The sequence below is a fragment of the Apodemus sylvaticus genome, chromosome 3 (assembly GCF_947179515.1).
Source record: "Apodemus sylvaticus chromosome 3, mApoSyl1.1, whole genome shotgun sequence".
NCBI lineage: Eukaryota > Metazoa > Chordata > Mammalia > Rodentia > Muridae > Apodemus > Apodemus sylvaticus.
Genome location: NC_067474.1, coordinates 59,867,909 through 59,895,084, shown reverse-complemented (window position 1 = coordinate 59,895,084; position 27,176 = coordinate 59,867,909). Strand labels below are relative to the sequence as shown.

Genomic DNA, 27,176 nt, shown 5'->3' with positions numbered 1-27,176 from the left:
CCATCCAGCTTCTGTTGGTTCTCTGTCTCCTTCTCTGATCTCTTAGGATACAGGTGCTGGGCTTACAGATGAGCATCTAGGATGCAGGTGCTGGGGTTACAGATGAGCACCTAGGATGCAGGTTCTGCGGTTACAGATGAGCACCTAGGATGCAGGTTCTGGGTTACAGATGAGCATCTAGGATGCAGGTGCTGGGGTTACAGATGAGCACCTAGGATGCAGATGCTGGGTTACAGATGAGCATCTAGGATGCAGGTTCTGGGTTACAGATGAGCATCTAGGATGCAGGTGCTGGGGTTACAGATGAGCACCTAGGATGCAGATGCTGGGTTACAGATGAGCATCTAGGATGCAGGTGCTGCGTTACAGATGAGCACCTAGGATGCAGGTGCTGGGGTTACAGATGAGCATCTAGGATGCAGGTGCTGCGTTACAGATGAGCACCTAGGATGCAGGTTCTGGGTTACAGATGAGCATCTAGGATGCAGGTGCTGGGGTTACAGATGAGCACCTAGGATGCAGATGCTGGGTTACAGATGAGCATCTAGGATGCAGGTGCTGCGTTACAGATGAGCACCTAGGATGCAGGTGCTGGGGTTACAGATGAGCACCTAGGATGCAGGTGCTGGGTTACAGATGAGCATCTAGGATGCAGGTGCTGGGGTTACAGATGAGCACCTAGGATGCAGGTGCTGCGTTACAGATGAGCATCTAGGATGCAGGTGCTGGGTTACAGATGAGCATTTCCAGTAGTCTAAAATTTGTATGTGGGCATGGTGATGCCTATCTTTAATCTCAGTATTTGCATGGCGGAGGCAGAGACTCACAGAGGGTCCTCTGTGAGTTTAAGCTCAGCACGATCTACATAGTGACTTCCAGGACAGCCAGAGCTACATAGTGAGATCCTGTCTCAAAAACAAACAAACAAACAAACAAACAAACCACCAACAACAATATTCCTATAAATGAACAAGCCAGACTTAGGAGAAAACTACAGAGCATCGCTGAATGACTCGTAGGTGATGTGAATTAACTGGAAATGTGTCCCATGTTCATGGATAACCACTCTGTGGCTAAAGTGAGCTGATCCCCCTGCCTCCACCTCCCCTGTTCAGGAATTACGCACCAACCCAGTTCATTGTCCTTTCCTAAGACACACCACACAGCGTGTTCCCTGCCTGGGACTCTGTGCCCTGGCTTCTCAATGCTTCTGCTTCTTCCTCCTAAAATGGTGGGGAGAGGCTCAGGCTTTGTTTACGCCTGCACTGGGCTGCTGACTCACAGATTTCCACTGACTGAATGCATCATTTAACCATTGTTTACGCTGCTAAGCAATGTGAGTCTACATGGTAGAAGGGAGGGCCTGACAGAGCTGTGAGGTGCCCAGGGAACAACCCGAACCACGGTCTGACTCGAACACGTGAGCAGTCTTTGAAAGTGAGAGCAGGGAAAGGCCCAGGAGAAGGAGACTAGGCTGTTTGAGAAGGACCTTGACTGCCAGGGCAAGTCAGGGAAAATGTGTTCTCAGGAGCCGAAGGTTTGCGAGCCGGAGAAGAATGAGTCAAAGTGAGACTTTCTGGTCACTGCTGGAAGACTGTGTACAGGTCGAGGTAGAGGGGCCCTGATGCTCCTCACTTCCTGCAAGCCCCTCCCAAGCCCTGAGCACCTCTGAAAGGTTCTGTCCACCAAGCGAGCTGCATTCTTCACTAATTAAGGAATTAATTAGAGCAGAGGATGTAAGTAGCTAGTAGAGTCCACAAGGCCATGGGTTTGATTCCCAGAGTTGGAAAAAGAATGAACTGGTTGGTTCCCAGGTTTTTCCTACTCCGATTCTTTCTACTTTGCATGAACTACTGATGAGAATCGCAGCATGTTCAGACAACGAATATCAAGTTTGTGTGATGAGGGGTGACATGGATTAGGGGAGAGGCCCGCTTCACACAGGATGGTCCAGGAGGGCCTTCTTGGGAAGATACCCCTAGTCAACGGCTTCAACTCTAAAGAAAGTGTTCAGGCAGAACCAGAAGCAAATGCAAAGACCCTGACCTGGGAATGAAGGGTATTCATGCCTCTTGAGCAAGAGTGTGGCGGAGCCGTGCTGAGACTGTCACAGAGGTGACTGGAACCACAGAAAGTTTGGGTTTATCTGACTGCAGCGGGAAGCCACTGGAGCTGAAACTCAGCCTGGTCCTAGATAAGATTTATGAATCCTTCGTGTTCTTTTTCTTCTTTACTTAAAACAACCTCCTAGCCCACGCTGGCCTGCACTCTGAGCCCAGTGGGTGTGTAGCATCACACCTAATGGCCTTTGGGCTATTTGCAATCTCACACATAGCTCAAGGACGTGTCTCAGACTTCCAGAATGCAGGCACAACAGCTAGTGCCACCTGTGAGCCTATCACACCTTTGTGGGACCATAAAGATAAGGCTCAAGTGCAGCCAGGGCACCTGCAGCACCTACTCTAATGCTGCCGGCAATCCTGACACCCAGCTAGAGTATTTCAGGTTAACTACAAGCACTTACACACACACACACACACACACACACATTCCTTTTCAAATTCTTCAGTTTTGTTTACATTGATATACTACCTCCACATATGTCTGTGTGAGGGTGACAGACACCCTGGAACTGGGGTTACAGACAGTTGAGAACTGCCTGGGTCCTCTGGAAGAGGAGCTCAGCAGGTGGCTGAGTCATCTCTCCAGCTCCTGAACTTTGATTCTTGTGTGTGTGTGTGTGTGTGTGTGTGTGTGTGTGTGTGTGTGTGTGTGTGTTAAGGAAGTGGATCTCTAATCCCTTGTGATCCTGGAAACAAGCACTCTTGATTTGCACTCTTCATTTTTGATATTTACAGATTCATAAGCATGTGGGGGGGGGGATCCTGGGTGCCTTCTTACTGATTACCCACTGCCGATAGCACTGCAGTTTAGTGTCACAACCTTGCTAAGGATGTCCAGGTCCCTATTGGGCATACGTGCCGCCCCACAGTCCTCTCCCTGCCCCTCCCTACACAGTCACTCCGCACCACCCCACTTCCTCCTTGACCCCTGACAAGCACTGATCTGTTCATTTCATCACTGTTATCACTTTAAGGCTGTGTAAATAGGACCAGTTCTGCAGCCTTTGGCACTGGGAGCCTCAGCCCAGGCCCTTGAATCCATCAGCTGGGGTAGCTCTGAGCTGTACCTGAACTTGCCTATTTTCACACAGAAGTGTGGATCTCTGGAAACCCACCCAGGGAGCTGGGTCCGCAGAGGCACAGAGGCACAGCCCACTCACAAGCAGCCTGAGGACTTCCCTTCCCGCTCTTAGAGACCTCTTCTCAGAGATAGCTGATCTTCCTCTCTGCCAGAGTGAAGCAGAGTTAGGGGGCTGGTAACCTGTGTAGGCTGGACGACTGACTACCAGAAGACAGGACCGCCCCGACGATGACGATGTGTGCGTGCTTTTCAGAGAAAGTTACTTATCCCCACCGTTCCTCACAGCAGCCAGGTATATGATCTTGGGCCATTATAGCCCTTAAAGGATGTAATTTGCAAGATTTAAAGATGAAGTGAAGCTTAAATTTGTAGTTGAAGCTAAGTAAGATATGTGAGCTGGGTAATTTATTTTTCTTAAAGGATTTTCTCTTAGAAATGAAATTCTGAGTTCAAATCCCAGCACCCACATGGTGGCTCACAACTATCAGTAATGAGAAACAAATAATAAAGACCCTGTGGGCTGGAGCAAACGGGGCTGCAGAGAGCTGGGCCTGGATCAAGAGGGAGAAAAGGGAAGAGGGGGGAAAAATGAAGGAACACTGATACACTAAACTCAAGGCCACATACATTCTGGCCCTAAATACACAGCTCACTGGATATTGCTCTCTTGTTTTTTGTTTTGTTTTGTTTTTGTTTTTCCAGTGTTGAAACATGGTCCTTGTGTAGACCTAGCTGTCTTTGAACTCCATATGTAGACCAGGCTGGCCTAGAACTCACAGAGATCCTGTCTCTGCCTCCTGAGTGCTGGAATTAAAGGTGTGCACCACGCCCAGATTGTTGTTGCTTTTTTGGTTTGGTTTCGTTGGTTTGGTTTAGTTTGGTTTGCAATGGTTGGTTTGGTTGGTTTGGTTTAGTTAGTTTGTTTGGTTTGGTTTGGCTTGGCTTGGCTTGAACCCTGATTAACCTGGAACTCCCTGTGTAGACCAGACTGGCCTCCTACTTGTGGTGATCCTCCTGCTTCTGCCTTCCAAATGTTCAAACTGTAGGTGTGTGTATACTACCACACCCCTCCCTCTCTCTTTCTTTCTTTCTTCCTTCCTTTCTTTCTTCCTTCCTTTCTGTTTGTTGCTTTAACATCCTTATTTGAGATGCTTTCCAGAAAACACACATTATCTCTAGGCAATTTGGCTTCGTACATTTTTTTTTCCATTTCTTGACTCCAGGCCATCAGGAAAGACAAGTTAGATCTTGAAGGGCTTTGCCATCTTCTCATGTGCCCTTAATTTCCTATGTTTTCCCATATTGCCTCAGTTGCTGTCTTAATAGCATATTTAACTCGCCCACAAAACGCTACCTAGTAGGAGGTAGGGATAAAGCTAGTGGAGGGTTCTATCCTATCATATATGAGGCACTTGGCCAAAACCCTAGACACACACACACATACACACACACACACCTTGGTAGTCTAAAAATACTACCCACACCTGTAACCCCAGCACTTGGGAAGCTGAACCAGAAGGAGAACCCCAGCCTAGGCTGCACAGGGACACCATGTCCCACAGCAAACCAGGCAAGCCGAGCGTCTGACTGACTCCAGTCCAGGCCTGCTCTGAGTGAAGCTGCCTCTCTGTAACCACTTCCTGGGTGAGTGCCGAAGACAGCAGCTGGATCAGAAGGTAGCTGTGAACTTAATGTTCTCAGAAACTACAGGTATGGTAGCACATGCCTGTAATCACAGCAGTCCAGAGGCTGAGGCAGGGGGATTGCTCGGATTTTGGGGGTGCATAGTATAACTTTATGTTAAAAACGAAACAAGGGGCTCAGCAGTTAAGAGCACTGACTGCTCTTCCGAAGGTCCTGAGCTCAAATCCCAGCAACCACACGGTGGCTCACAACCATCAGTAATGAGATCTGATGCCCTCTTCTGGAGTGTCTGAAGACAGCTACAGTGTACCTACATATAATAAATAAATAAATCTTAAAAAAAAAAAAAAAAAAAAAAAAACGAAACGAATTAAACTTTTCACAACTCTTTCTCTTTTTGGTGGGTGTGTGATATGATCATACCTGCCAGACCAGTGCAGAACTCACCACGTAGTCCCGGGTGGCCTTGAAGTGGAGGTAGTCCTCCTGCCTCAAGTGCTTGATACAGTGTGAGCCACCTTTGTTGAGGATCTGAAGTACAAATATAACTGGACAGCCTGCTTCCTTTCCTTTCTTTTCCTTTTCTGTTGTCTTTAAGGCAGGGCCTCCCCATGTAGCCCAGACTAGCCTCAAGCTTGTGTTTTTCCTTGCCTCAGCCTCCCAAAGACTGAGGTTACAGGCATATGGCACCACACCTGGCCACATCCAGTAGCTCTGAACCAGCACTAAAGGCAGAGAGCAGGATGGGAACCCACCAGTGCCCTGCCTTCTAGAACTCAGCAGCACAGCAGCCCTTTAGTATAGTAGATGTGGGGGTGTTTGTGCGTGCAGGAGCCTCACCTACACTGGTCTGCTATACACACACACACATAGAAAGACACATGCACACAGATAAATACACACATATGCACACAGACCCACACACAAAATGTACTCAGGAACACACACACACACACACACCACTTCCTACACTAGTTTAAGAATAGGAGGAACTATTACCGCTTGTCTATATGGGCTGCTGGGACCCGGTGAGCTATAGATGGGAAGCCTGGAGTGGCTGGATGGGTGTGGCTAGAAAGCCTCCTGATTCCCCCCACCCCACCCTGATCCCTGCTGCTGCTGCGGCTGCTGCTGCTGCTGCAACACACTGTTTATGCTTGGCTTCTCACTGGTTCAGAGATTGCAGCCAGGCCCAGAGCAGTGTGGGCACAGGGTGAGTGAAGGCAACACAGCCCCACGCCTCTGAGGAAAGTGCCTCTGAGGAGATGGCGGCTTGCACAGCCTCCTGTCCTAGGTGTTACCAGAGTGTCAGGCTGTCCCAAGCAGAGATTCAAGGCCCAGAAAAGGGTGCCACCTCAGGCAAGGTGCCTCGCCCCTGTGCACCAAGCCCATGAGCCTCTGGAAGAAAGCCAGAGGGTGAGTTTCACAGCCTACCCTGCAGCCTTGCCAACGGAAGCCTGCTGGGGTGCAAAGGGGAACAGCAAGGTGTGTGCAGAAGCTGCCTGGGGCCTCCAACCAGGAACAGAAGGGATGGGCTTCGGGCCTGGGCCTGTACCTGAGCCGCCCAGGGCAAGAGGGATGTGGACTTTGGGTGAGGTGGAGAAAGCAGACAGCCCAGGGAGGCCCTGGGACACTGAGGCACAGGACCAGATCAAAGGGGACCAGGCCTGAGGGTCCAAAACGACAGGACAGGTCACTGGGTTCTGAAACTAGTGTTGGAAGAGGTGTGTGTGTATGTGTGTGTGTGTGTGTGTGTGTGTGTGTGTGTTCCTGAGTATATGTTTGTGTGTAGGGTCTGTGTGCATATGTGTGTATTTATCTGTGTGCTTGTGTCTTTCTTTCTATACATGTGTGTATACATATATATATATACATATATATATATATGTGTGTCTTCTATATGCATGCAAGCAAGTGTATACACAAGTATATGCATGTATGTATACGCACATTTGCATTTATCTATGTATGTGCTTGTGTGTATGCACATGTATACATGTGTATATTGGTGGGTGAGTGTGTGTATGTCTGTGTGTGTGTCTGTGTGTTTGACTACCCCCACCATTAGAACAGTTTGTTCTCACACTAAGTATATCCCTGGGCCCTGGAACATACCAAGCAACAATTAAAGTTGGGTGTGTTTTGGGTGTAGCCCAGTGGTAGCAAAGCCAGTAAGCATGTATGACACCCAGGCTCCCTCCCCAGCACCCTACGAAGCTGTAGATGGATAGTCAGTGGCTTCAGATGGATCAATGCAGGCTGGTGTGTCGAGCCTATGCCCAGGCAAGTTCTCAGCCCTTCCTGCGCATGTCTACACACATACACACACACACACACACACACACACACACACACACACACACTGTGAGTGAATCTTTTTGCTTCCTCTATTCTATAGAGGAAGAAGCCAAGGCCCTGGGCCTAGCTTGAACAGTAATGAACTCAGGAGAGCAGAGGTTGGACCCCAGGAAGCAGGAGTCAGCTAAACTGAAGCTATAAGTGCGACTTCTCTGCTCTCCCCCGACCCAGGCCTTCCAGGCTCCTCTCTGCAGTTGGGAGGAGCTTGAAGCAGTTGACTTTCTTGTAGTAGGTAGAGCGAGGCTCCCTGGGCCACCACACAGCTCTTTTTATCCAGGACTTAGATCTGTAGCTGACCCACCCCCTTCATTTACCTTGTAGGGATCCTAACCTCCTGCCCTCTGCCCTCTCTGCCTGCCTCAGGGCAGCCCCTGTTGGCTTGTGGTCCCACACAGGTTTGGCAGTCAGCTCCTGTAACCAGCCAGGCCTGGCTGGGCTTTGAGAGAGCCCACTTTGAGAGAGGCACTGTCACCCCTGACTTAAAGCTTTGTGTCCCAATAAACCAGAAGCCCCTACCTGGCTAAGAGCTGGTCTATTGGAGGGAAAGGTAACAAACAAACAAAAACAAAACAAAACAAAAAACCAGCCTCCTAATTATAAATGTCCCTCTCAGACAGCCTTTAGCAGCTCAGTCAATAGCTTCAGACAACTAATGTCACTGATGGCCTGGGTCTTGAGTGGAAGGAGAGTGGGCCAATGTGGCTTCTGCTCTGGGAGGCCCCTAGGGGAGCTCAGCTCTGATGGTCAACCTAGCCCTGAAGCAACAGACTCTACAGGAGGTGAGGGTGTGGCCTCTTGGCAGCTTGCCTAGAGTTAGCCCAAGACCTGCCTGCCTGACAATTGGCACTTCCTGCGAAACCTGCAGGGCAGAAATGAGGGCATGGCTCTGAGCCAGAGAACAAAGATAAAGGTCCAGAGCCATCAGGCTTATAGCAAACGATTCTGTATTGCCATGCCCTTTCACCCAGGAAATGGTACAAGAAAAGGGAAAGAATGTAGGAAGCGGGGCCAGAGCAATTCAGAGAAGACTAGAACTCCTCAGAGCACAGGAAGTCCACCAGAGGTTCACTTCACTTTATTGGGCAGAGGCCCAGCTCTGTTCCTCTGAGTCCCAATGGCCTTGGGAGCATCCCTCCTCTAGTCTGCTTGAGAGTATCATGATCCATTAGTGATGTCTGCCACAGGTACAGCATCAGAACACCTGGCCTGTGTGCTCACCATTCCTACACTCCTGGAAATGCTTTGAACTCTAGAACCAATTCTTGGCTAATCCTAGAAGGACCAGCTTTTCAAATTTTGTAGTTCTGATCATATCGTTTAAGGTGAGTTCTCACTTCATAGTCGTGGCTGACCTGGAATTTGATATGTAGATCGGATTGTGTTCAGCATAGGGACAGTCAGTCCTTCTGCCTCTGCCTTTCTGGGATTACAGAAATAAATCCCTTTTCTGTTTTGTGCCAAATATATGGAAATTTGCTTTCAAAACAATAATAGAGTGGTCACACCTATAACCCCAGTACATAGGAAGCAGAGTCAAGGATTAAAAGTACAAAACTAGGGACTGGAGAGATGGCTCAGCAGTTAAGAGCACTTCCAAAGGTCCCAAGTTCAAGTCCCAGCAACTACATGATGGTTCACAACCATCTGTAATGGGATCTGATGCCCTCTTCTGGCTTGCAGACTTACATACAGATAGGACTCTCAGTATATATATATTGAGATATATATATGAATGTAACAGCAACATATATATAATATATATTATATATATAATTTTTTTTAAAAATTGCAAAACTAGCCTAGCCTTGGCTATATAATGAGTTGAAGGGCAGCCTGGGCTACAAGAGATCCTATCTCAGAAAACAAAAAAAAAGGAAAGAAAATGATTAAAAGAAGGCTGTGTTTCCATCACCTGCACACAGCTAGAAATATTAGTGCTGCTTCCTCCCCCCTTCCCTTCCCCCTCCTCCCCATCCTCCCCATCCTTCCCCTCCCTCCCTTCCCTCTCCTCCTCCTCATCTTCCTTTCCTCAGCCTTGAGGTGCAGATTTTCTGGCCTGGGCATAGTTACTGTTGCTGAGCCTTTACCTCAGCTCCTCCCTGTTGTGCCTCTCACTTCCTGTCTCACTTAACCCTTTGCAGTCCTACAAGGGAGAGCTTGTTACGGTTCCAGCCTGAGGAAGAAAGGGGCTTGCAGAGTGAAAATAGGTACATGACATGGTTGGATTTGAGCTTTCAAAACCTCACCCTGAAGTCCAGTTGTTGTGGTGCACACCTGTAGGTGCCACGGAACCCATCTTATGCAATGTGGATGTAGAGGGATCAGGAGTTCAGGGCCAGCCTGAGCAATACGGCATATACCTGTGGTGGGCTGGGGAGCCCAGTGCACTCTGAGGACAGTGCCCTGAGTGGCCTGGAGGCTGGGCGAAGAGATGCTAGCTAAGCCTGGTCCCTCGCGGGAGGCCTCGGAGACATGACCTGCCTGTCCCGCCCAGGAGGCTGCTGCTTCCAACAATGGAGGCAGAGCCATCTGACAGAGCGTGGCAGCCTCTTCTACCTCCTCACACATCATTAGCAAGTGACCCAACTCACATTTGGGGTGTGTGTGTGTGTGTGTGTACACACAGTCTTCCTCAGTGGTGGTAAGTGCTGACCCAGGGTCTTCAGCATGCCGGCAGGTGCTCTTCCTCTGAGGTACAGTCCCTACCCTGCCTCCCACGTGTGTGTGAGGCCATTCCATTGTATTGTCCAGGTTTCCTTTCTGTCCCTGGGCTCAAGAGACCCTCCTGTCTCAGCCTCCTAAGTTGCTGGGACAGTAGGCATATGCCACCAAATCCTGACTAATACCAGCCTCCCCAGTGCCGGGGTCACAGGTGTGTGCCACCCCCACCTGTTGATAAGTAGCTTTTCATGCCCGTTTCTTTTACTTAGACTGATACCTTCAAGGTTTGTTCACCGTGTTCCTTTTCCTCGTTGAATAATATTCTCCTGCATCACCGTGCTGCGTTGCGTTTTCCGAGTGTCACTTCGTGGACATCGGAGTTGCCTCCTCCTCTTTGGTTGTCACAGGCAGTGCTGCTACAGATGCTAATGAATGTGTGTCCATTTCTCTCGGGGACATAGCTAGGTCCCTGCTGGGTCACATGGTACTTCTCAGCATTATCAGCCAGGCCATTTCCCAGGAAGGGCGGGACCACATTAGTTCTGGCGGCTGCATGGGAAGGGAAAAGCCCAGACTGAGCACCTGCTGGGCGCTGGACACTGGGACATGGGACAGACCATTCCCATGGTCCTCAGTCCAGCCTGTGAAACACCCATTACATCCTCCCCTTGGCCAAGGAGGGTGGGAAGGCTCAGAAAGGTGAAGTGATTCCCCCAGGGTCACACAGCGGGTGTGGGAAGGTATGCTGCCCCAGTTCTTCCCGCATATGTTTTCCTGCCTACTCCTTGATGACTGGCTGACTGACTGACTGACTGACTGAGAAAAGTGCTAAGGTCCATCCTACCACCCTCCTGTGATGCTGCGATGGTCTTCTGAGGCCTGCCTGCGACACTGTTTTGCAGACGGGAAAGTTGGACCCTCACTACCCCAAGGTCTGTGGGCACAGAGGGAACGTCTTGGACATCAAGTGGAACCCTTTCAATGACTTTGAGATTGCCTCCTGTTCTGAAGATGCCACGGTGAGTGCCCACACAGCAGGAGCAGAGGAGTGCCGGGAGGAGGGTGGAGGGCAGCCACCCAACCCTGCCATCAGAGGCCGGTCCCGGCTTGGTCTCTAACGCTAGGCTGAGGTGATGTCACAGGAAGGAAGTGAGAGCAGAAGACGACATGGTGGGTGTGTGGGACATGGGATCCGTGGCACCTCTCTAAGGGCCTCAGTTTCCCCTCCTCTAAAATGGGTGTCATAGCTTCTGCCCATTTCATGAAAACCCAGCGAGACTAGTGTTCTTAGAGGAGCCTCCACCCTTGGGGATTTGGACATGCTGTGAGGAGACCAGAAAGTATCAGGCCATGTGACCATGCCACAGTGAATGAATGAGGGACAAGGAAGGGGCTTATGTGAACATAGACCCAAATCCATCCCAAGAGGCTAACCAAGCCCAACTCTCTGTGTCACTGGGGGTGAACTCCTAGATTCAAGCAATCCTCCTGTTCCAACCTCCTGGGAAGCTGAGAGCACAGCTGTCTCTGATACACCCAACCCCCAGTGAGCTGAGCTCAAGTACCATGCCAGGCGCACAGACTGTGTCCGCACAATGTCCGGCATTATTTTTTATCCCTTTTCACCTAATTCAAAGATACAGTGGTTGTGACTTAAAACAAAGGGCAAATAAAGTATGGATGCTCCTGAGAGACAGCTGGGGTGGGGGTGGGGGCACTTCCTGCCAAGCCTGACAACCCTCGTATGGATCTCTTGAACCTACACAGTAGCAAGAGAGAACTGACAAGTTGTCCTCAGACCTCCGGATACCCAGTGGCAAATGGGTGCATTAACACACTCTGAATATATAACGAAAATGTGACTGGGTGTGGATGAAAGCCACAGTCAGCATGTCTTGTCACCCTGCTGTGTTCGGACTGTCCCTCTGTCTTCCCAGCACCCTACAGAGTGGGCTGTTTTATAGACAAGTTGGGGATCAGAAAGACACAGCAACTTTCCCAACGTTGCACAGCACAGGCTGCAGAACTGGCTTCAGACCCGAGGCCTGCCTGACTTCGGAGCCTGTTCTCTGTCCCCTCAGCTGTGCCGCTTCCCTTGAGAGATGTGACCACACATGGCAGAAATTACTAGAAATGTGTCAGTGATGCAGGATGCAGCCACCGAGTTCCTAATTGAGCTCAGGGCTGCCTGACAGCTGCGGCAAAAAGAGAAAGAGAATTCATTATGGAAGCAAGCAGGGGAGAAGAAAGGCAGAGGACACTGAGAAGGCTGGGGGCGGTGCACACTGGAGGCTGAGGCAGGAAGATCTCATGTTCAAGGCCAGCCTGGGTTGTATGCAAGGCTTTGTGTCAGCACAGAAAGTTTCACGTAGAGATCGCAGTCAGGCCTGAGAACTTGGCTGGTCTCCACCCCTCAGGCTTCTGCAAGACATGGTGGAGCAGCATGGCTGCCCCCCTCAAGCCTCCCCTTTAAGGCCTGCTCCAAGAATTCCCTAAAAGATATTTTGGGGGCTAGAAATAGGATGTTTGGTTATTATTGTTTTAATTGGGGGGTTATTTTGAGACAGGGAGATCTCAGTGTATTCTAGGCTGACCTTGAATTTATAATCCTCCCACTGTAGACCCTCCCTCCTAGTGCTGGGATCACAGGTCCGAATTACCACACCCTACCTGGTCTTCCTGAAAGGCTTCTGCCTGCTCTGGGAGAGGGGAAGGAACAGGATGACAGGGGGTGGTGGGGTGCTGGGTGAAAACAACCCCAAGGTGAGTAAGTGCATCCTGCAAAGTGCTCCCTGCTCCTCCTCCCCCAGGATGAGGTAAGTGCCGCTTCCTTCAGGACACACAGAAAAGTCCAGTACCTACCTCCCTCCAGCCCCACAGACAGAGCAAGTAGAGCTCATGGCCCGATGTCAAGGCCCAAACCAGGAAGTAACTGTCCCTGGGCTGTAAGCAAAGCCGCATGGGAAACCTGCGTGTCTTTGGGATAGGATCTGAGCACCAACGGAGAACCCTGCAGAACGGAATGTAAAGAGCGCATGCACAGCACTTCCTGGGCGCCACGCCCCCTGCAGCTTTCCCCGGTGTATTTTCCCATGACGGAGACCTTACCCTTTGCCATGTAGCCCCTGCCATCTTCAGTCCACCCTACCTGCTCAGCTCAGGTCGTGGTGATGGTCAAACCCCCGGGACAGGTTTGAGAGAGAGGCCTGCTTTCCAGTCGAGACCAGGCCTGCTTAGGGAGTCTCCAGTTTCACCTCCACTGGGCTGGGACGGCAACAACAAGGTCCTTCTGCCAGGCACTAGGGAATCTATGGCTTAGGATGGCGACAGCCCCGAGATGCCCCCAGCTCACACTCCTGCCTGTGTCTCCCCTCCAGATTAAGATCTGGAATATCCCGAAGCAGTTGTTGACAAGGAACCTCACAGCCTACAGGAAGGAGCTGATCGGTCATGCACGCCGGGTGGGGCTGGTGGAGTGGCACCCCACGACTGCCAACATTCTCTTCAGTGCTGGCTATGACTACAAGGTGAGTCTGAGGCTCCTGTACGCAGGAGACCACACACTGGCACTTCTAGAAGCTTCTCTGAGAGTTCTGTCTACTTGAAAGACTCAGGCAAGGTGTTGGCAGCCTACTGCTTCCACAGGCCTGGGGAAGTGCCCTTCCACACCTCTCCATCACCCTAGCCTCTGCCTCCACCACACAGCCCTGTGTGTGTGTGTGTGTGTGTGTGTGTGTGTCCTTGCTTCCTCTTACAGTTAGATTGAGAAGCCTCCCTCATTTCTTGTGGCCTCATGTCTGTCAACTGCATCTGTTAAGACCTTGTTGACATACCCGGGCCATGGTGGCGCACGCCTGTAATCCCAGCACTCTGGGAGGCAGAGGCAGGTGGATTTCTGAGTTCGAGGCCAACCTGGTCTACAGAGTGAGTTCCAGGACAGCCAGGGCTATACAGAGAAACCCTGTCTCGAAAAACCAAAAAATAAAGACCTTGTTGACAGAGAAGTCATTTGAGGATCAGGATTCAGTCTGCTGCAGTCATCCTCAGGGGGCTGAGTTGAGCCCTCCTAATGCTCCCCACCTCCACCTAGTGCCCAGACGGACCGTTCTCAGCACTGGAGACTCAGAGCCTGTTACAGTCATCTCTGACCTATGTGGGAATGTCCCACGGATCTCCTTGGGCTTAGTGTCTTGAGCCCCAGTCTACAGACAGAGTGCATTGGTGGTCCCACTCCCTTCATCTGTTATCTCCTAGAACACAGGGTTCAGCTCCATTTCACTTCCTGGTGCCCCTTTAATACTTGAACCATATATTTTATATTTTTCCTTTCTAAGCTTGCTCCGCTTGCTCAGAACGCTCTTTGTGAGACTTAGCCAGAGAATACAGTCTGCTGGACTTTTTTGAGACTTCCTTTATCAATGCAATTAATATAAGTCTCTTTCCCTTAGACCTTGGTAGACTCTTAAGACAAGGGCAAAAAGCAGCCATGTTCTTCACCAAAATACCACAAAAAACAGTCTCTAGGTCATGTTCTGAAATTCTCCCCTGAAACCTCTTGGGCCAGGTCTGCACAGTTCAAATCATACCCAGCTACAAATTCCTACTAGGATCTTCCATATTCCTACTAGGACGGCCCATTAAGCCCAACTTGAAGAATTCCACTGCTTTTCCAAGGTCCCAAAACCCACATTCCTCCAAACAAAAACATGGTCAGGCCTATCACAGCAATACCCCTGTCCCTGGTACCAATTTGTCTTAGTTAGGGATTTCTTTTCCTGTACAAAGCATCATGACCAAGAAGCAAGTTGGAGGGCTGGTGAGATGGCTCAGCGGGTAAGAGCACTGGCTGCTCTCCCAAAGGTTCTGAGTTCAAATCCCAGCAACCACATGGTGGCTCACAACCATCTGTAATGGGGTCTGACTCCCTCTTCTGGTGTGTCTAAAGACAGCTACAGTGAACTTAGATATAATAATAATAAATAAAATTTAAAAAAAAAGAAGCAAGTTGGGGAGGAAAAGGTTTATTCAGCTTACACTTCCACACTGCTGGAACTAACACAGAGTAGGAATCTGGAGGCAGGAGTGGATGCAGAGGCCATGGAGGGTGCTGCTTACTGGCTTGCTTCCCCTGGCTTGCTCAGCTTGCTTTCTTATAGAACCCAGGACTAGCAGCCCAGGGATGGCACCACCCACAATGGGCCCTCCCGCCTTGGTCACTAATTGAGAAAATGCCTTACAGCTGGATCTCATGGAGGCATTTCCTCAAGGGAGGCTCCTCTCTCTATGATAATTCCAGCTTGTGTCAAGTTGACACACAAAACCAGCCAGTGCAAATGGTATTTCAATTCTTCTCTGCTGACTCTGTTGGGAATCACAGAGGCACTTCAGGAACCTCTCAGATCCAGAAGAGGCAGAAGCCCTTGGAAGGTTCTGGTCAGAAATGCTTGTTTATCTGTTGAGGAGGAGGTGGGTGTGGCTACATCTCTGGAAGTGTCCCTCACACCATAGGCAGGCTCCCTTGACATTCCTGGTTGTGAACAGAAAGTGAGGTGTGCTACTCCTGACAAAGCCTCACACCTCAGGCCCTCCCCACAGAAATGTTTTGTTGCTCAAAGGCTGGTGGTGGGTTTTCTTCTGCTAGACTGCCTGACTCCCGCAGCATCCTGCAGTGCACACAGCCTCAGCCCCACCCCTCATGAGCATCCTGGCTGCTGGCTGCACCTTCCCTCCTGGGAGTACTGTGTTTCACCGCTGCCTACTGTTGTGTGTCTGTGGGGGCTGGGAGGAGTGGCCACTGTGCTCAGAGCCAGCACTCTGCCGGGCAGGTGATGGTGTGGAACCTGGACACAAAGGAATCTGTGATTTCTGGGCCGGTGAGGACAATCAACTGTCACCAAGATGTAATCCTCTCCATGTCCTTCAACACCAACGGCAGCATGCTGGCCACCACCTGCAAGGATCGCAAGATTCGGATTGTTGACCCCCGACTAGGGATTGTCCTCCAGGTTTGTGCTGGGGCGAGGTTCGGGGCTACTTTGAGAATGGGGTGACAGACAGCATTGACCAGCAGCCGGGCCCAGCCTCTGGAGGCAGCCTCCCTAGCTGGCCTCAGCATCATTGGAGCAGGGGGATATTCAGATATGCTGTATCCAATCTACAGATGAGGAAACTAAGGCCAGAGGAAGGAAATGACTAGCCTGTGTAGAGAGGTGGACTGTGAGCCTGTCCTCACCTCAGAGCTGGCCATGTGCCTCATCTCTGTCACTAGGCAGGGGTCAGGAGCCACCTTAGGCCAGTACTTTCTGCTTTCTGAGCCTCTGCTCAGAAGCTGCAGTGGACTGCTCCTCCTTCCTCATTGAAGTCATTAAACAGGACAATTCAAGTGCCAGTACACAGCCGTGTCCTTCTGCCCCACTCAGGGTAAGTGCTCACGATGGAGCTGCTATGGTGGCACTTATTTTAATCTTGAGACAGGAGGAGTAAGGGTTCAAGGCCAACCCTTACGGGGCTGCATCATGAGGCCCCGTATCAAGAAAAGAGCGGAGGGCTGGAGAGATGGCTCAACAGTTACGAGCACCGACTGCTCTTCTAGAGGTCCTGAGTTCAAATCACAGCAACCACATGGTGGCTCACAACTGTCTGTAATGGGATCTGATGCCCTCTTCTGGTGTGTCTGAAGACAGCTACAGTGTACTCACATATAACAATAAATAAGCCTTTAAGAAAGAAAAAAGAAAAGAAAAAGAAAAAAGCAGAGAGGGCAGAGGTTTGCCTGACTCGATTCAGAAGCAGCTCTCAATAGAATGGGAGGTTTCACTTGACAGCTTCCTGGAAGGAGGCCTTTCAACCAAGGTTGCACAGGAGCCAAGTGGGGAGGCAGGAGCCCCACCTGCAGCTGGGAGTCCCCTCCCCACAGCTCTCCAACGCTGACCACACCCATCCCTCCAGGAAGCCAGCTACAAGGGGCACCGGGCCAACAAAGTCCTGTTTCTGGGGAACCTCAAGAAGCTGCTATCCACGGGCACCTCCCGGTGGAACAACCGGCAGATGGCCCTGTGGGACCAGGTGAGTCTGCACCTCTCCATCACCCTGCAGCTCAGCCCCGCCTCCCTTCCCTCACGTGGGTATCTCTTCATTAAGCCTCACAGTCAGCAGGCAGCAGGGCTGAGGGCCAGGGACAGACAGGGCACAGCCAGCCTTGCGAATCTCATTACTCAGGAAGGAGGTGGGGTCCCTAGAGAGGCTGGGGGCAGGACATCTGGAGAGCAGGTCCAGTGCTCATATAGGCCCACGGTGGAGGAAGGTGAGCTGTTCTGTTAGGTGTTTTCAAGTGCAGGGGACAGAATGCAGGGCCTCCCACCTCCCAGGGATACAGCCATCTGTCTCCTTCATCTGTTAAAATAAATGGAAAGCCAGACACAGCACTTGGAGATGAAGGTAGGAAGATTGGGAGCTACATATTAAGTTCGAGTCTGCCATATGAAAACTTATGTACTAGAAAGCCTTAGTTACAGGGACAATGAGTTCAGGGCCAGCCTCAACACCTTCTCTCAGCTCTGTTTTAAAAGAGACTTGTATATGTAGCTCAGTGGTAGGGTGTTTTTCCTAATAGCATGACTCCCTGGGTTTGGTTTTCAATGCTGGAAAAAGAAAAAAAGAAAAAAAAAAAAAACTAATCCCAGACAGGAGAATTGCTCTGAGTTCAAGGCTAACATAGACTACAGAGTGAAGTGTACTTTTCAAAAAGACTTGTTAAGAACAAAATTGCTGGGCTGGAGAGATGGCTCAGTAGTTAAGAGCACTGACTACTTTTCTAGAGGTTCTGAGTTCAGTTCTCAGCAATCACACAGTAGCTCACAGCCATCTAATGGGATCCGGTGCTCTTTTCTATTGTGTCTGAAGACAGCTATAGTGTACTCATATATACAAAATAAATAAATAAATCTTTAAAAAGAAAAAAACAGAACAGAATGCTGACAGATGACTCGGGGGCAAAGAGCCCTTGTTGCTCTTGCAGAGCTCCAGGGTTTGGTTCCTAGCACCCACGTGGCAGCTCTCAACTATAACTCCAGTTTCAGAGAGTCTGTCGCCCTCCCTTGGTGGTTTTGGGCACTGCATGAATGTGTACAGACATTCAACGTACAGGCAGAGCACCCACACACATAAAATTAAAAAATAATTTTTTTATAAAATGCTGACAAAATGGGGTGGGACAGTACTGGCTAAATATCATGTCCTCCAGAGAGTAATCCACAGACTCCATCTTGAGAACCAGAACCTCTTTCTAAAACAGGCCCTATAGAACAGCAAGCTTTCTATCTCAAACAATGACCACACTCATACACACCCAGGGCAGCAGTAGAGTCTCAGGAACCAACAGGGGTTCCAGGAGTGGTCCTCCAGCAGTGACGGTCTCCCTTCCCTTGCAGGACAACCTTTCTGTGCCCCTCACCGAGGAGGACCTGGACGGCTCCTCTGGTGTGCTGTTTCCCTTCTTCGACTCGGACACCAGCATGCTGTATATTGTGGGGAAGGTCAGTCTGGCATCGGAGGGCGGCAGCTCTCTGGACCCCCGATACTGGAGATAGAACATGCTAAGCTTAGCTCCATGGGTGGTCAGAACATCCTAGGGTCCTGGGAGGTTCAGGGTGGAGAAGACAGCTGTCACTCCCTTCCTTCCTAGCTCCCTAAGGCCACCTGAAGCCGGGGCTTTGGTGTGACCCCACCCACTCAAGCTTGTTCCTCCCAAACTCCCAGTCCAGGTGGTGGTTCTCAACAGGGATTCTTCAAATTTGAAGCAGAATAGCTTTCCTTGGGATGGGATGTCCCATGTCTAGAATCCCTGTTCCCTATTCAGTATGCACCTCCAAGTGACTCTGACAGTGGAAAATGTCCCTGTGGCTGAGAGCCAGGATGGTCTCTGAGGCCAATCATCCTGATTTCCTCGTGGTTGCCATGGGAATTTTCTTAGGGCTTCTGCACAAGAGAAATGTGGGTGGGCTGGGGTTGTCGGTCAGGGACTTAGCCTTGGCAACTGGCAAGGCCAGAGCTTTCTGGCATCCCTGTATGTCATCAGTCCATCAATCCGTCCACTCTGAAAGTCAGGGTATTACTAGTCAGCAGGGCCCGTGCAGCACTCGGCCCGACTCTGACTCTCCGGGTTGCCCTCCCCAGGGAGACGGGAACATCCGCTACTATGAGGTGAGCACTGAGAAGCCTCACCTGACCTACCTGACTGAGTACCGCTCCTACAACCCACAGAAGGGGATCGGTGAGTGGCACTCCAAAGCCAAGTGGGTGGGGGTCAGGGCGCCAGGGGTAGGGCTTGGTGCAGGAAAACATCAGACAGGGAGGACAAAGGGTCTGTGGGTTCTATCCATCTGTTTCCTGATGCCAGTATCAGCACTGAAGCTTAGACGAGTTATGACCAGTAAGGCATGCTGGGGTCCTGGGCTCTGGAAGTCCGAAGCGTTGCCTCTGGTGCTGGCTCTTGCATCACCAGATTCCTAAGGCATTTGGCCGATGGAGGCAGGAGGATCAGGAGTTCAAGGTCATCCCCATCTGTGTAATAAGTTTGCAGTCATGGCAAGTTTATGTGTGACATTGTATCAAACAAACAAAAGGAAGAAGAAGAAGAAAAAAACCTGAAGTGGCCTAAATTAGGAACATTTAGAAAGCCGGGTATAATGATACACATCTGTAATCCTAGGCTCGGGAGGCTGAGGCCCAAGTATCAGAAGGTTATGATCAGCCTGGATTATAACAGCAAGACCCTGCCTCAAAAAAAAAAGGGGGGGGGGGTTTGTGCTGTATTTACCAGTAATCTGAGCTTTCAAGAGATAGAAGCTGGGGGGAGGGGGGTCAAGAGTTCAAGGCCACTCTCTGCTACATAACAAGTTTGAGGCCAGCCGTGGCTCAGTGAGGTCCTGTCTCAAAAATAAAATACAAAATAAGCATTTAGGTTCTAGGCCTATGAGAGCATTTAGGTTCTAGGCCTATGAGGACGGATGTAGGGACCTTCGAGCAGAGTAGACTGACTTCACTATCCAGTTAAAAGAGTTAAACCTTGAAGGAAGGTGGAGGCACTGCTTAATTGTGGAATCCTGCTCTTGTTCCCTGGCTCAGGGCAGCCCGGCACAGCTACTGGTCAGGAGCTGTTCGCAGAGGAGATATGGGGGAAGGGCGGCTTCTAATCATAGGTGTTCAGTCTGCCTTTGCCTCACCCACTGGGTCTCTGCAGCCGTAGTCAGGCCAGGCTTTCGCATCTCTTCTTCCCCATCTGGCCACAGGTATCATGCCAAAGAGAGGTCTCGATGTGTCTTCCTGCGAGATCTTCCGCTTCTATAAACTGATCACAACCAAAAGCCTCATCGAGCCGGTGTCCATGATTGTACCCCGGAGGGTAAGTGTGGTGGGTCTGTCTCAGGGAGATACCCACCTAGAGGAACTCAGACTCCCGGGTGTCAGAATCCCAGAAACCAGCCCGTACTGTGGGAGCCCTTATCACGGTCAGTGTGACCTGCCCTGGGACCCGGAACGCTGAGCCCTGTCCCACCTCTGCCCCTCAGCTGCCCAAGAGCCTTTGTGTTCTGCCCCAGGGCTCCTCACACCCCAATGCTCACTGTCCCCATTTCTTCTACAGTCAGAATCCTACCAAGAGGACATCTACCCGCCCACCGCGGCTGCCCAGCCCTCCCTGACAGCTCACGAGTGGCTTAGCGGAATGAACAGAGGTGAGGGAGGCTGGGCGAGGCCACCGGGCTGGGAACCTGGAGTCCTGGAGGGCCTAAGTAGCTGAGCCAGTTAGCCTGGATCTTTCTTTCATCGTGTGCTTTAGGGACAGGGCCTGGTCAGCCAGCCCTGCCGCCCCCCACCCCTACCCCTAGCCCCATCCCCACCCTGTGACTGGTTATATATAATGCCAGGAGAGCAGGCAGGCTTTGTCTGCCTGGTCCTTAAACTCCTCCTGGTCAAGAGGACGTCACTCCATGGAAAAACTGCCACTGTGACTCAGAGTGTCTGGGTACCTCAGCCATACTCCTCCCCCCTTCACCATGTCCTCTGATTATTCTGTGGTCCAAGATTCTCTAGGCAATAGGCCACGCCCTGACTGGATTCTGCTCCATTTTTGTAAGCAGAAAGAAGCCAATGCAGGCTCTGTCTGCACCTCCACAGCACCCCCCCCACTTTACTTCATGTATCCCTAGAGCATAGGAGGCCACTACTACATACCTCGTCTCAGTTGTGTGTACCCATCTCCTGTGTCTGCAGCGCTTGCCCGAAGATGTCAACAAACAACTTTTTTTCCTTGATAAATAGCAGAAGATAGTGGGTCTTTCTTTACAAAGCAAAGTCAAGGCCAGGCAGGGTGGCTCATGGCCTTGGGAGAGCAGAGGCAGGACGACCGTGAATACATGGCCACCAGAACTAGAGTAAGACCCTGTCTAGGGGTAGAAGGGAGAGAGAGGGCTCCTTCATCTGAGGAGCCCAGGCATCCGGAGGCAGCTCCAGTGTATGTAGGAAGAGCGCTATGCCATTCCTACGTGCCAACTTCCTTTCCCCACACACGTGCTTCACGTGCTGGTACCCGATTGCCGTGGGATGGGTCCATGCCTATCTACAGAGCCTCTGCCGTGTTTCTAGTGCCTGCCTGTGTCCATAGCCACTTACCCATGACCACTCAGCCCTCCTCACAGCCTCTTGCTTCCACCCCCAGGGCCTATCATGATGTCCCTTAGACCTGGCTCCGAGCTGCTGGACTCCCAGGCTCTGCCTCCAGAGAGTCCCCTCTCCAATTCTATGGTCCAAGTTTCACCTCAGCCCTTAGAACCCATTTCGCAGCCGGCCGAAGATGGTGACCAGGCGCCCTTCTCGATACTGGAGGAGAAGGTACCAAAGTGGGCTGTGGAGCATCAGCTGGAGGAGAAGGCCTGCCTCACTAATGGCTTTGATGTTTTTGAATGCCCCCCACCAAAGACAGAAAATGAGGTAGGAGGGGAGAGGCCTGCAGGCTGGGAGAGGGTGATGGGCCAAGACAGAAGGCAGCCAGCTGCACGGCCTGCCTGGGCCTTAACTCAAGGAATTCAGTCACCACACGGGCTCTCTCTCAACAGCAGCCATATGCAAGATGATGGATGTGTATAATACAGTGATGAGGACTATCTGTGAAATGCAGAAGATATGACTTGGTACCATTATGGCCCTAGTACCGCACTAAGTTTTAGAGACTTGTTTTGCGAGCCCGTGTGCATTAAACAACTACTGTATGCAGGTCAGGGGTGATACCGCTGTGGACAGATTGCTAATGGAAACAGCCTCAGCTTCAGTTCCCACACCAAAAACAGAGGGACTAAAACTGCCACCCTAAGGAGGTGTCACAGGTACTTGGGGGGAATAGCAGAGACCCTCAGGGTGCCAAGCATCTAATTTTGTACAGTGCTAATTATGGTAAGGGATTAGTTTTCACTTCCCAGAGGAGAAAACAGACTCAGGACAGAGAGGTAACTTGCCTGTGTAAGCAACTTTTTATTGTTGTTGCTGCTGCCACTGTGACAAAACACTTGGCAGGAGTAACTTAAAGTGTATTTGGACTCACGGTTCCGGGGCGCAGCCCAGCATGGTGCAGCCCAGCATGGTGAAGTGGGCACGGCAGCAGGAGCGTAGAGCAGCGGGTTACAGGGCATCCAAGCGGGAGGCGGAGAGAGATGGATGCTGGCTGTCAGCTTTCAGCCCAGGATCCCCGCCTGTTAGTGCTACCCACAGTTAGGGTGGCTCCTCCCCTTCTGTTAACTCAATCTACAAACTCCACAGGTGATCCTAGATCCTGCTAAGTTAATATTAACTACACAGTCCTGTGATGGGGGAGGGAAAAAAGTTTTCAGGCTTCAGGTCCAAATACCCTTTGCTCTACCCCTCAGGATCTGGGAAGGAGAAATAGGATACAAACAATCTGAACTTCACTGTTGGGCAAAGCAAGCAAGGTTTTCGTCACACCTGAGAAGTGACGGTCCCTTGCTAATAGTTTAACCACTGTCACCAAGTCAGAAGTGTGTGGCTTGGCCTCAGCCGGGCGGTGGTATCACACGCCTTAAATCCCAGCACTCTGGGAGGCAGAGTTGGAGGCCAGCCTGGTCTACAGAGTGAGTTCCAGGACAGCCAGGGCTATACAGAGAGACCCTGTCTCGAAAAGACCAAATCCAAAAAAAACAAAAACAAAAAAAAGTGTGTGGCTTGGTCTCTCTGTGCTGTTGCCTGTCCCAGCCACCCAGATGACCTCACACCCTCTGTACTGTGCTTCACAGCTGCTGCAGATGTTCTACCGGCAACAGGAGGAGATCCGGAGGCTCCGGGAGCTGTTAATCCAGAGAGAGGTCCAGACCAAGCAGCTGGAACTGGAGATAAAAAACCTGCGGATGATCTTAGGACAGTTCTGAGCAGAGATCTCCTCCATCCTTGCCCTCAGGGACACCGCTAGGCTCTGCAGAGAGGTCCAGAACCAAACTGCAAGTCCCCGAGAACAACCACTATTTCTATATTTTATACTAGGAAAACAAAACTCTCAGTTGCTGAAAGAGAACCCAGTGGGGACATGGTGCCGCTTTCCTGTCGCCTTCTCGAAGCTGCAGGTCCTGCCCTGGCTGGTTTAGATGACGCCCTGCCTTCTGCTGACTTCTGGTTTTAAGGGTTGGTGAGGAGCTATGACCTCCCAGAGTGAAGATGTGACCCAATTCTAAACCGCAGGCAGGCGGCCAAACCCATCCTTCCAGCCAGAACCAGCCATGTGTCGTTAGATCATTCCATAGATGGGGACACAGACCCTCGGAGCTGAGTCCAAGTCTGTTGACTCCAGGAGGGCAGAAACGGGCTTCCACCCAGGGTATCTAAAGTCCTCTGGGAGGGAGGGGGCACAGCACTGGATGTGGCAAAGCCCCGGGGCCAGCCACCAGTAAGGGCACGGGGTGAGAACATGGGTCCGGCTGGCACCTGGTCTGCCAGTCTGCGGCCCTCCCTGGTGTGTCTTGTGTCCGGTTCTGAGGCTCTTTTCTTTCTTGGTGCACGGTAAGCCCAGCTGGTGCCTGAGAAGAACTTGAGACAAGGCTTACCACAGGAGGTGCCCCCTCCCCTATGCCCCCTGGACAAGCAGAGTTCCCCCCTCCCCTCCCGCTTTCCCCCCTGGACAGATAGTATTCTCCCCATCACTCAAGGTTGTGCTGGAGCTCTGAGAATTGCAGGGACCATCCAGGCTAACAGGCTTCGACCCTTGTCTGTTAGCACCCCTCTGGATGCACATACTGATGACAAGACCTGCCCACTGAAGCTGACCCTGCAGTGGAGGGTGTGGCCCTCTGGACAAGCGGCCTAGGTGACATGGGGATGGAGACACGTTTGGCTAGCATCCTACTCCTGTATTGGCAATGGAAGCAGTACGAAGCCGACTCCCACATGACCCCACTCACGGTCGCTGGTCTCTGCACACACCAGAGTCCTGTGCTCCTTGGTTTGCTCTCCACCCCTACACCACCCTAGGACTGTATACCTAGAGCTATGCTCGCCTTCTTCGAGCTCCTGAGGAAGAGGCTCCAGGCCATGACAGGGACCTGGAGCTCCTGGGGTAGGGCTCTCGCTCCCTCTCCTTTCGTTTGTGACCAGTATGTCCGTTTGTAAAGCCCCACCCCCATGTTCAGAAGGCAGGATAGCATCATAGTGAAGAAACCAGCCCCCAAACACTGGCTGCCACTTATATATGGCTAGGGGTAGGGTCCAGGGAGCTTCCCATCACAGCCCTGTATAGCACCATCCCTCAAAGCAACACCTATCCCCCCTGTAAGGGACCCAGACCCAGACCTCACATTCAGGAGCAGGTCACAGGCGGCTATGAACAAATTCATTTGTTGTTTCTTGTTTTGTTGGGTTTTTTTTTTTACATCTAGAATAAATTATTTAAATTATTTCATAGCAAGGGAGAGGGATATTTAAGTCATCTTTTTTTAAAGATTATATTATGTTCTTGAGCTATCAGAGCCACACTGCCTGCTAAGACAGTGTCCGCCCGAGCCGCAAAGCAGCCCACATCTCCTTCCTCCATGCCTTGGGAACTCCCTTTCTGTTGACTCAGGAACTTTGTGTGGATGAGGAAGAGCGCTTGGAGATGAGCTTGTACCCACCTCAACTCTAGAATAATTATACTTCCTGGAATAAAACTTGAGGTCGTGTCCCAGAGGGAAAACAGGAATCGAGAAATGGACCTATACTTTTCATATGAAACCGTGCCTGAAGCCATTTGAATGATTGTTTGAATGTTTCTCAAATTCCTTCCTTGTACCTTTGTAAAAAAAAAAAAAAAAGAAAGAAAAAAGAAAAATAATTAAGAAATAAAGTTAAAATAGACACAGAATCATGCAATGGAAGAATATGACAATCAACCGTGGGTGGTAATTCCCACCTGTAATCCCAGTGTGTGGAAGGCTGAGGCAGAAGGATTGAGAACTTCAGACCAGCCTGGACAAAGAGTCTGAGACTCTGCCTCAACCAAAATAATAAAACACCAGACTTGATACTGCAATGCTTGGCGATTTCCTTTTGTTAATTCGTTCTACCCATACCGATTTAGCACTAGGTGTCTGGACCAGATGATACCCTGGTTGGCAAACTGGCCAGTAAAGTCCTAATACCCTAATACCATGCATTTCCGCTCTCGGTTGAGAGAATTTGTGAGGGACAGGATGGGGCAGCGTGGTCAGGCTGCTCTGGAGAAGGGAAGCTTCCTGGAGGAGGAGATAGGCCAAGCCTCCAAGTGAAGTAAATGGTGACAGTAAGCAGCAGCTACACCTCAGGCAGGGACTGCAAAATCCCCAGGCTGGAAACAGGGTGGATCATCCGCCCATGGGGCAAGAGAGATCAGAGCATCTTCAGGGCCTGGGGCTTTGAAGTTTTAGCCTGGAGATAATTGGGGTTTCCTGGAAGTCAGTTCCAAATTCGCTTCCGCCCTGTCTGCCCCAGCTAGACTGACCATAGGGAGGATGCACTACAGAAAAAAAAAAAAAGTGGGGTGTAGGAATGTGGGCCCTCTGGGCAGGTCACACCATCTTCCACGCATCTCCGCAGTTTGCCAGAAGCCCAGCCCATCACCAAGCAGGAAGCCCACCTTCTAGTGAGCCCATCCGTGCAAACACCCGTGTTCCCATCTAGAGTAGCCTCCTCCTCCTCAGGGTGACAAAGGGTGGAAGGGCGCTGTGCGGCAGATCCAGCACTAGGCGGAATCAAGCATCAACTCTCCAGCAGGTCATGGCCCCTCCAGCCTGCCACTGGGAGCTGGGTCGCCCGCCCCGCCCCGAGCAAGGTTTCGATTTCTGCATCAACCCAACCCGACCACACTGCACAGGAGAATGGCGGCGAGCTGGACTGCCGAGGTGCCGGCGCCCGTTCAGCCCGACGGGGCGTGTGGCTGGCGCTGTCCGGAGCACAGCGAACGCCCGGCTGAGCTCTTCTGTCGCCGCTGCGGCCGTTGCGTGTGCGCGCTCTGCCCGGTTCTGGGTGCGCACCGCGGCCACCCGGTGGGCCTCGCCGAGGAGGAGGCTGCGCGCGTGCAGGTGGGAAGCCGCGAGGGCGTGCACCGCAGGTCTGGGCGGGCTGAGTAACTGTCGAGGGAGCGCCAGCCCATGTCTTACCGCTAAATCACTTTAGGACCGGGAAACTTAAGGGGGCCCTGAGGTCCCCTAGATAGTAGACGTAAGATCGGGTGGCAGAACCCCATGGAAGTGCAAAGGTTGCTCAAACCACCAGCGAAGCTTCCCAAGATTGACTTGGGGCATTGTCTTGGGTATTGGGAGGCTCGGAGCTAGTTGGTACTCACACGTCCTCTACCGCTTCTGCTAGGGCAGCTCCCCCAACCAGAGTCAAAGACGACGCGGAGGGTCGGGGACGGGGTGGGGTGGGGTGGAGGGGACACGTTCGTCTAGCAGAGCACTAGGGAGGATGAAGTTGGGAAATTGAGAGTTTAAAGCCAACCTGTGTTGTGTAGAGAGACTATCTCAAAAGACCAGATTTGTAGAAAAAGAAAACTGTATGTATGTGTGTGCTCCCTGAAGCCTGGAATCGTCTCAGGACCCTGGAGTTCATAAAAGGCCATTCTGAACTGGGGCCTGATGGTATATATCATTTTGCAGAGTCAATAAGATCCTCTTCCTGCCTTGAATCCGGCTCCTCCCCCTATGCAAACACACCACTGTCCCCGCCCCTTCCCACCCTCAGCAGATGCTTGTTAATCGCCGCCGCTAGAGAAAGCAGGACCCCCCAGCAGGCTGCCTTAC

General features: G+C 51.2%; 2 protein-coding genes across 2 annotated transcripts in view; both read left to right on the top strand.

Moving 5' to 3' along the window:
- Positions 1-25,429, top strand: part of Coro2a (coronin 2A) — a 53,670-nt gene extending 28,241 nt beyond the window's left edge. The window contains exons 3-12 of the mRNA XM_052176451.1: positions 10,770-10,886; positions 13,245-13,394; positions 15,693-15,872; positions 16,816-16,932; positions 18,297-18,401; positions 19,042-19,138; positions 20,157-20,269; positions 20,510-20,600; positions 21,584-21,855; positions 23,169-25,429. Coding sequence (XP_052032411.1) covers positions 10,770-10,886; positions 13,245-13,394; positions 15,693-15,872; positions 16,816-16,932; positions 18,297-18,401; positions 19,042-19,138; positions 20,157-20,269; positions 20,510-20,600; positions 21,584-21,855; positions 23,169-23,300 — 1,374 coding nt within the window. The 3' untranslated portion in view covers positions 23,301-25,429. The remainder of the gene's footprint in view (positions 1-10,769; positions 10,887-13,244; positions 13,395-15,692; positions 15,873-16,815; positions 16,933-18,296; positions 18,402-19,041; positions 19,139-20,156; positions 20,270-20,509; positions 20,601-21,583; positions 21,856-23,168) is intronic.
- A 647-nt stretch (positions 25,430-26,076) lies between these two features.
- Trim14 (tripartite motif containing 14) overlaps positions 26,077-27,176 on the top strand; it is a 25,251-nt gene continuing 24,151 nt past the window's right edge. Inside the window, exon 1 of the mRNA XM_052176450.1 lies at positions 26,077-26,456. Within this exon, the coding sequence (XP_052032410.1) occupies positions 26,253-26,456 (204 nt within the window). The 5' untranslated portion in view covers positions 26,077-26,252. The remainder of the gene's footprint in view (positions 26,457-27,176) is intronic.